General features: G+C 42.7%; 1 protein-coding gene across 1 annotated transcript in view; it reads right to left on the minus strand.

Annotated features, from left to right (window-relative positions):
• Window positions 1-9,569, minus strand: part of LOC139474935 (adhesion G protein-coupled receptor B1-like) — a 35,463-nt gene extending 25,894 nt beyond the window's left edge. The window contains exons 1-2 of the mRNA XM_071258128.1: window positions 9,424-9,569; window positions 5,498-5,586 (exon numbers count right to left, since the gene is read on the minus strand). Coding sequence (XP_071114229.1) covers window positions 5,498-5,573 — 76 coding nt within the window. The 5' untranslated portion in view covers window positions 5,574-5,586; window positions 9,424-9,569. The remainder of the gene's footprint in view (window positions 1-5,497; window positions 5,587-9,423) is intronic.
• Window positions 9,570-10,420: the final 851 nt, after the last annotated feature.

A 10,420-nucleotide genomic window follows, 5' to 3' on the forward strand; every position in this document is an offset into this window, starting at 1 on the left:
CTGAACAAATTAACAAACAATTTTTGGGATAAATCAAATCTTAAAAATAGGTTACAGCAAGGTGAACAAAAATATAAACATGTCCTTGATGCACCGAGGCCAGGTCAACCTTCAAGCGCGGATTTATATATGACGTTACATAAGTTTGTAAAGAGGTGCATTTCAAGTCCAACGGGAGCATGAGGATGAATTTTATACTTACTGCCGTTGAAATGAAGTTTATGGAGGAGTTATGGAAAACACCCCGATGCGTGAACCCTCTCATGACCCTAGCAAATTGGGAATATCACCGATTTAGGAATGTGTTGCTTGTGTTTTGATAATCGCAAACCAATTCGGACGATGCGGAATGGACTGGTGGGGATTAAACCGAGTGCTCCGAAACTTGTATGTTTTGTGTTAATTTTCAACGTCAGGGTGTGTTATATTTGGAGTGTGGGATTTGTCATGTGTGCTGTAATACTTTGCTTAGCTGGTGTTTCTTGTCAACTGAGACGGACCTACTGTATGACCTGATGCCAGCTTCATTACTGTGCCCTGTCACTCCTCATGTGCCGCTGCTTCTCGGCCTAGAATGCACGGAGAAGGTCGGCCAACTCAGAAACCTGAATAGTAGATTTCTAATTCCGTCTACGGATATTTTCTCTTCTCCGATGACCAATCGATAAAACAGGTAGGCAAGTTTTGGTTTGGTTTTTTTTTAAAATTTGAGTTTATTTCCTTACCTTTTTATGTTTTATGGTTTCTCAAAATCTTAGATTTTTTTCCCGATACGATAGTAAATCGGGTTTTAGTTTCGGATTGATCAGGAGCAGTCGCGTTTGCTCTGTGTCAGCGGACACATCTGAGCAGGGTACGGCATTGTTTTCATTGATGCGAGATTCCTCTCATTTCCGAAAACAAGGCATCAAAGTCAATATCGCTCAATAAATCAAATTCGTTCACATCAGTAATTTTACAGAATTAATTTTCTTCACTTGCGTTATGAGTATTGACAGTTAGACATTCCATATCCAAATCACCGCAAGGACAATCCATTTTGTTTAATGTAGCAGCTAGACGACATCAATCACCAGAACCAAAGCATTTATCTATTTTTACGTCAGATGAAATGTTACAAGACCAGACAAAATACTAAAATAATACTATTGCTGATGAATGCAGGTATTAAAAAGCAAATAGAAAAACGAGTTGATCGTAAACACCGATCGAGAATTCAGGGAAACCTCGAAAAGTAGTTCTGGCAAAAGTTCACACAATCAATTACACAAAAACCCCATGAACCCCAAATATCAGATCACACGACTACCCCTTTAGCCAATCAGCAGGAAAGAAATAGTGCAAACTTCAAAGTATGAAATTATTTATACTTGAATCTCGGTTTACATTGGATTGGATGTTAAGTATTGATCACTGTTGTATACACGCTCTAAGGAAGTGTTGCTGGGAGAGTGTACACTGTGTGTGGAAGTGTTTCTGGGAGAGTGGAGTGAACACTGTGTGTGGAAGTGCTGCAGGGAGAGTGGAGTGTACAGTGTGTGTGGAAGTTTTGCTTGAGAGTGGAGTTTACACTCTGTCTGGAAGTGTTGCTGGGAGAGTGGAGTGTATACTGTGTGGAAGTGTCGCTAGGAGTGTGGAGTGTACACTGTGTGGAAGTGTACAGTGCACAGTGCATGGAATCACAGGGGCTCGTAGAACGTACTAGACAGTTGGGGTTTGTATGAGCTGGGATGTGTCCACTGGCAGGGAAGAAGTTGTTGCGGGATTTTAGGGATTTGTGATTTGTGGACATTATGTGTGAAAGGAACTGATCAGTTTACCCTGTGTTGACCGATTTTCCCGCTGATTGTGTGTACGTGGTCTTACAATAACCTGCATTTTTTAGCTCTTCCTTAGGATGGTATTCTGATATGATGTTACAGCCGCTGTTGATGTTCACACTGGTGTTACGGACGTACCAATAGTTGAACCAGTTGTCTGCAAGCCTACAACTGTCTGCAAGCCTGCAACTGTCTACAAGCCTACGACTGTCTACAAGCCTACAACTGTCTGCAAGCCAACAACTGTCTACAAGCCTGCAACTGTCTGCAAGCCTACAACTGTCTGCAAGCCTACAACTGTCTGCAAGCCTGCAACTGTCTACAAGCCAACAACTGTCTACAAGCCTACAACTGTCTGCAAGCCTACGACTGTCTACAAGCATACAACTTCTGCAAGCCTACAACTGTCTGCATGCCCACGACTGTCTGCAAGCCTACGACTGTCTACAAGCCTACAACTGTCTACAAGCATACAACTTCTGCAAGCCTATAACTGTCTGCAAGCCAACGACTGTCTGCAAGCCTACGACTGTCTACAAGCCCACGACTGTCTGCAAGCCTACGACTGTCTACAAGCCTACGACTATCTACAAGCCTACAACTGTCTACAAGCCTACAACTGTCTACAAGCCTACAACTGTCTACAAGCCTACAACTTCTGCAAGCCTACAACTGGCTCCAAGTCTACCACTGTCACAGTACCTTTCATCCGTGAACAGTCCATGGTATGCCCGTCTGACGGTCTAATGGTCGAGGCATGCAAAGCTGGCTGCGCGGTGTGTTGCTTCTTTCGGATGTCAATGACTAATGCACCTAAACCACGGACATAAACATCAGCCAACCGTGTGTCACTCCGCAGAATCTATACGTTGGCATTCGCGAATCCTTTATCATTGTTTTCTGGATTCTGTTTGTAGACAGTTGTACAGCACATCTTGTCTGAACAGGGTGTTGTTATTCAGGGACCATGGGCACACTTAGGTTGCTGGATAATATGTCTGTGGCATGGCTGATTGTGTGTCTATCCTGACGCTCATGCTATCAACCACTGGTTTGTCTGTACCAGGCGTGATTATTTACCGACGTGATATAACTGAAAAATGCTGTCTGCAGCGTACAACAATCAAGCAGATATGGATCGCTCTCCAGTGTGGCATATGCATTGTCTGGCAGCTCTTGTTTACAGTGCGCAGCATTCGGTGTTTGTAAGTGAATAGATCATTATGTAAGGAGATGACGTATTGACAGAACTACTTTGTGAATATGCAATATTCCAATGCGAAAGAAACCAGGAAATTCGGCTAATATATTTTACCAAAGTGGGGAATCAAACCCGGGGCTTTCGGCGCCAAGGCGTGACTATCCTGGAACTTATCTTAACTTACGTGTGTAGGGTTGTTGAATAGTGACTTTTGAAGTGATGCTATCGTTCGGACATAAAACACTTTTGCATTATTATTGTGTTCTGGTTCACTCATTCGATATATTGGACTTGGGATCGATGGCCATGTACGAGTGATGATTGAAACATTCTAAGCCTTACAAAGAAGGAATTGTGTAATATTGAAATATTTTGCTGTTATCATCACATGGCATCATGGAGGAACATCCACAAAACACTTGAGTCATTTGAGCAAATGGTGTTCCTGTGACAAGTCAGTAAAGTAAGTATGTGACCTTTGTAAAATGTACACATTTGGGGAAAGTGCAGTGATCAAGTACTTGAAGGAAAGGGGCTTAACACTCAAAGCCATCCATGAAGATGTCAGTACAGCACGAGGGGGGAGGCTCCTTCCGGCGCCACGGTAAAGAGGTGGCCAGGTGGGAGTTTAAGCGTTGGAGAGACATCCTTGACGAAGAGCCCTGTCCTGAACGGCCTGCCACATCAGCAACACCAGACATGATCCAGAGAATCCACAATGAGGTGATGGCCGGCGATTCACCGAGCTCATATTGCTTGTTCAGTGAGCATTCTCCAGGAGAAAGTACGTTCTATTATCACAGAAACTTTGGAAAGAAAGTATCAGCTCGTTGGCTTACAAAGCTTCTGACATCTAATCAAAACCCACCAGGCACTGGCTAATTTAGCTCTGGTTGAAGCTGATCCATAAAGGTTTTTGCAAAGATTTGTGACTATGGATGAAACCTGGGTTCACCAGGCCCAGACAACAATTTGACAGTACTTGATCACTGCACGTTCCTCTAGTGGGAACACTTCCCAAAGGCCACAGACAGACCCTTTCTCTTTTAACGGACTTGTCACAGTGAAACAATTTGCGTAATTGACTCAGGATTTGGTGGATGTACTTCAATGACATCAAGTAATATCCACAACAACAGATGTCACAATTGCGCAAGTCCTTCTATTTGAGGCATGGCATGAATCGTGTAATGTTTCTCAAATGGTGAACCCTGTTGTGTGACAGATTCGTGATATATAATAATATATAATCAGTGATGAGCAGATATTTCGTGAATTGATTTTGCTTTGACGTCGATGAATCGATGAAGATTGTATTATCTATAGGTGATGTTGAAGACTTAAGGGTAGATAGATGTTAGTGAATTGGTGGATGCTTTAGGGTCTATAACTGATGGTGAATACATTGGGGTCAATAGATACAAGTGAATTTGCGGAGCCTATAGGGTCTTCAGCTGGCAGATGAGGAGTTGGCGTTAAGGTCTTTATAGAACGCATGCGTGATTGTGAAGGGAATAAATGACAGGTGTAATTTGTGCATTACATGCCTCCACTGCTAACAACATCGTCATCCGCTCGCTTGCGGCGGAGTAATATTTCGTCGACAAGCATTAAACTCTCTTTCGAAAATTCACGTAACTCGGGCTCGAAGTTGTCTGAAATAGTCAACGGTTGGAGGAGTTAATGCTTGAAGCACAGTGATGCATATTACTGGTAGGGTGATAGTATGCCAACGAATAGATCTTGCACTTGATAGAAGCGGCTGACAAAAGACAATGTTATATGACATTACATACACGGATACCTATGGGTAAAGAAACCCACTAGCCCTTCACTAACGAACGGTTCCAATAGTAATGGTCACTTTACGAGGGTTCCAGATTCTCGGGGTTTCACTGTATACTGATGTTCAGGGGTTTAGTCGTGTCTGGTCACAGCAATCGGTGCTTGCACTTGGCAACTGTTTCTATTTGATTGAAGGTAATCCAAGATAACCTTACCAAAAGGTACTTGCTTGACAAGGGTATGAGGATCTATCCATAAAATTGATATCCATAAATTGTGTCTACTTTGTCGTCCGACCAATAGAATGACTAGGAGTTCCATTTTAACGAATCTAATTCTGATGGAACAGGTACTCAACGCTATCGTTACTGTGAATGGTCAACCTCGAAAAAAATAACAAATTCGGAGACCCCCTTGGAGCTTGCCACACCCACAGATGACCATGGTAGTACTAATCGTACTTGCGGTAATTATAGCTGGTGATGGTGAGGTTTCAGTACCTGTGAAATCTGGTTCCGCTGCTGCTGCTGCTGCTGCTGCTGCTGCTGAAGATGATGAGGATGAGGATGATAATACTGACGCTGTTTCTGCTGCTGCTGCTGCATATAATTAGTTTTGTACTGCTGTGTTACACTGAATGTTGATACAAATGTATGAATGGAGGAGAATAATGACATTAATAAATACTTACTTGAGGTGTTTTGAGAAAGAACCAATCCAATGAAACACACAGCTATAGCCACCAAGTAAGTATGCAGTAAATCCATTTGTCCGATTAATCTGAAAGTCCATATAGTCAGAATTCAGTTATGGTCGAGAATCATATAAAAAGTGTATCAATTTTTTTAGACCAAAGTAGGCCAAACTATGGGGATGTTGTGATACGCCGTAGATATATCAAGGCGGCATGCGAAAGATCAAATATGGGCCAGGCGAACAGTTGTGAAATACAAATTAACCCAATTCAACGACAAGCATGTGCATAATTACGTCTCACGATATTTTTTTTTATGGTGAAGTGAAGTGAAGTGTGGTTTAACGTCGCGTCCAAGATTATTATAGTACTCATATAGCGACCTGGATGCACGCGTGTGTGTGTGTGTGTGGGGGGGGGGGGGGGCTGGGGTTGGGGGGGGGGGGTGTTTTGTAGGTTGCTAGCTCACTGAGTTACCATGCAGCAGTTTAAAATAACCCACTCGGAAACAGTATACTGACTCCGAGCTGGCCACTCCTTGTTTTAGCCCCTTAATGTCGAGCGCCAGGCAGGGTAACAACAAGTATCATACTATAATGTCTTTTGGTATGACTCGGCCAGGCATCGAACCCCGGACCTTCCGCTATCCGGGCGGGCGCTCTACCACGAGACCACGGAGGCGGTCTTATTTAGTATGACAACTGCAGCCTGTGAATTTATGAAAAACAGGAAAATTGTATTGGGTTTCCATAACAATACTATAGTGAAAGCTAACATTTGTAGAGTGAGTGAGTGAGTGAGTGAGTGAGTGAGTGAGTGAGTGAGTGAGTGAGACATTCAAATATACAAACAATCATATACAGATAGACAGGCAAGGCAAGAAACGAACGATCGACCAACCTACAGACAGACATTCAGATATACAAACCCACATATACAGATAGACAGGCAAGGCAAGAAACGAACGATCGACCAACATACAGACAGACATTCAGATATACAATCCGGCATATATTGATAGACAGACAAGGCATAACGAACGATGGACCAACATACAGACAGATATTCAGATGTACAAACCAACATATACAGAAGGACAGGCAAGGCAAGAAACGAACGATCGACCAACATATAGATAGACATTCAGATATACAAACAAACATATACAGATAGACAGGCAAGGCAAGAAACGAACGATCGACCAACATACAGACAGACATTCAGATATACAAACCCACATATACAGATAGACAGGCAAGGCAAGAAACGAACGATCGACCAACATACAGACAGACATTCAGATATACAAACCAACAGTGGCCTTATACTGAATAAATGTCTGTCTGTCTGTCTGTCTGTAAGAATGTTACCCTGTTGTGACACTTCTTTGTGATGGGCTAGCGCACTTCCGTTCGTTAAGCACATTACTGTATGTCGTGAAGTCATGTTGATGCATACAGGATGTTTCTTAATGTCATATCAAATAGCCTTTAATCTGGGTGAGGCTTTGTCACGAACTGCTAGGACTATCAAACCGTTGGCTGCGAGGCGTTCACTCACGGACAAAGATACGTTGACTTCAGCAATCAACATATCAGTAATACAATACGGTTATTTAAAGGGTGTTAGGAATTCATTTACGGATGGGAGTGTCTCGTTAGCTAAAAGTATCGATGAGCACATGGTCCCTTTTAACGATACTCGCTTTAAATGTACCTCAGAAAGGAACTGAAATCGTTTCATCAGCCAAATGCTTTTCAAGGATGATCATACAGTGATCTCATTGGTAGACGACTTGAATTGGGAGATTTCGTTAAGGTTCATAATCAGAACGAAGCTGGTATTGTATAAACTGACGTCCAAAAGAAACTTTACCAGAGTTTGAAATCACTCTTGCTCAAAAACAACAAAACATACATGCATGAATTAAATTGTATTGAGAAAATCAGTATATCAACATAATCAACACTGAAAATGACAATCATACCGCGACCGAGAATGACGTCAGAGCCCCCCAAAGTTGGGTGTGGTACAAAACTCGAGCTTTCAGAATCATGGACAGTAGGCAGAGTACATAAACAATCGCTCACGTTCAATAACAAGTCATTAGGAGCGTGTGTGACCACCAAATGCCTCAATACAAGCAAAATCTCTTCGACGCACAGAAAACGTCAGTCGTCTGATGAGGTCACGTGGGATTTGACGCCATTCTTCTTGGAGGGCCAAGACCAGTTCTTGCCGGTTGACTGGAGAGTGTGGTCGTTGTCGAACACGACGATATATCAAGTCCCAGAGGTGTTCTATGGGTGACATGTCGGGCGAGCGTGCAAGCCACGGCAGGACGTTGACGTTGTTGGCTGCGAGGAAGTTAGTGACAATTCTGGCTGTATGGGCTCTAGCGTTGTCATGCTGATAAATGACACCACGTGGCTGCTGTTGGAGAAATGGTAGGACAACTGGACGAAGAATGTTATCCATGTACCGCTGAGCTGTCAAGTTTCCGTCAACGATGACCAGCGGTGTCCTCTCCTGCCCACAGATCCCTCCACACACCATGACACTCTCTCCACCACATGGTACGACCTCCTGCACGCAACACGCCGCCGTTCCTTCACCCCTTCGGCGGTAAACACGTTGTCTTCCATCAGCCCTAAACATACAGAATCGACTTTCGTCAGTGAAGACAACCCTCTGCCAGTCACGTCGTTGCCAACGTCGTACAATCCGGGCCCATCTCAATGCGCTGTCAATAGCTGTCCTCTGTATGGTCTAAAAGCCCTGATTCCATGAGCCCTGAGTCTCCTGGCCACTGTCTGTCGACTAATCCTGTAACCTAAGGCATTTGTCGCCGATGACGTCACTGTCAGGAAGCGATTTCGGAGGTGCAAGGTACGCAAGTATCGGTCAACATGGGGCGTGGTCACCCTGGGTCTGCCTGTTCTTGACCTGTCAGCGGTCCGCCCTGTCTGTCTATAACGTTGCATCAAGTTGGTAACGGCAATACGCGAGCAACCGAAGGTTCGTGGGTGGCTCCCATCTGTACCATACCCAAGGCTCGTTCACGTTGTTCGACTGTGAGTCGTGGCATTTCTTTTGTGGTTTTTTATCACTGTGGATGTATGACTTGCCGTTGCAATCGTTTTATACCCTTACTCGCACGTGCATTTGCAGTTGCCCGTGGTGCACGTGTTTTTCACTTTTTCGCGTGTTGTCTCGCAAACATGTAACAGACGATTAACATTTTCTGCATACACTATTGTTGTATTTAGGTTATGTGTTTGAGATAGACTTCATCGAAAAAAAATCAATACTTTGTCTGAAATTTATATTTTCAGTTGGTAAAGTTTCTTTTGGACGTCAGTTTATATCCTGGCACAATAAAGACGTTGATATCCCCGAAGGTTGCCGATATTCATTGAATACAATGCTGTGTGCCTTGAGGTTATACGAATGTCTGTGTTCGTCCACGAATACCTTCCATGCACTCTACATTAGTAACTGCCAGACACAATAAAGTATATAATGTTTGATGGAGGCTAAAAGTGAAACAAACAAGAAAGGGTTATTCGATGTTGATGTATTTGATCAGGGTGTGATAGTTCTGTTTTGGACCTTACGTTGGCATTGATTCAGCGACTGTTTTCAGCTTAGTAAAGTTTCGATAACGTTTGTAATGTCTTGGTCAAATCCAATTTTCAAGTGTATACTGTCGTCTATCCGGTAGTTTATATTGTGACGTCATTCAGACATGCCATAGCCCAATGTGATACATTTCGTATCTGCGTGTTTCAAAGACAATATATTTACACTGAACCTTAAAAGAACGTTTACAGGAAAGAAATGATCGACTTCACTAAGTACCATTAGTGAATTATTATTAAAATGATAAATGAATGAAAGAGAAATATAAATCCATTACTCACCTTGCACTGTCATTTGAAAAAGAAAATGCCTGAAACGATTTCTTCTAATTCCCAATCGTCCGACAAGGTATCCAGAAGATTTGTTAGCGTCGTGTAAAACTGATAAAAGTTTCTTTTCTGAAGTGTTGATAGTTGATAAGAAAAGAACAATGTTGTTATCAATAGTGAACAGTGACTAGTGACTTGGCAGGAGGTTCCGCCTTGTTTCCATACAAGGTAGCCTTGCTGTAACCCTATCTCAAAGTGCTACACCTCATGTCACCACCTAGTGATGTTGGGCTCGTCCTTTGAGACACCTGGCTACTGCCCCGTATCTATCGCGTGTCTTAGGTTGACGACACCTAATACATAACGACCTTTAACTTAACGGATACACCCGAATAGGGCGGGTTTCAATTGTAATTCTGACCGTCAGGTTGTTTTATGATCATAACATATTTCCAGTGCATTAGGCAATGCCGTTTCATGTTTAAAATTGATACAGTTATATCGGTTTCGTATGTTAGTGAAACTTGACCGTAATTTGGTAGTGATATGTTATATTGTCTTCATTTAAAGTTCTTGATATGGGGTATGTGTTAATATTGAAATCAGTTACACTCTTTGTGAGTATAGTTTTACGCCGCTTTTAGCAATATTCCAGCAATTCCAGCGGGGGACACCAGAAATGGCCTTCACACATTGTACAAATGTCGGGAATCGAACCCGGGTCTTCTGCGTGACGAGCAAACGCTGTAACCACTAGGCTACCCGATCGCCCCAGTTACACTGTTAAGACGTTCTTTCATAGTTACACTGTTAAGACGTTCTTTCATAGTTACACTCTTAAGACGTTCTTTCATAGTTACACTGTTAAGACGTTCTTTCATAGTTACACTCTTAAGACGTTCTTTCATAGTTACACTGTTAAGACGTTCTTTCATAGTTACACTCTTAAGACGTTCTTTCATAGTTACGCTCTTAAGACGTTCTTTCATAGTTCTTTCATTGGTAGTGT

The sequence above is a fragment of the Haliotis cracherodii genome, unplaced genomic scaffold, assembly GCF_022045235.1.
Source record: "Haliotis cracherodii isolate W230 unplaced genomic scaffold, xgHalCrac1.p SCAF_3, whole genome shotgun sequence".
Classification (NCBI taxonomy): domain Eukaryota; kingdom Metazoa; phylum Mollusca; class Gastropoda; order Lepetellida; family Haliotidae; genus Haliotis; species Haliotis cracherodii.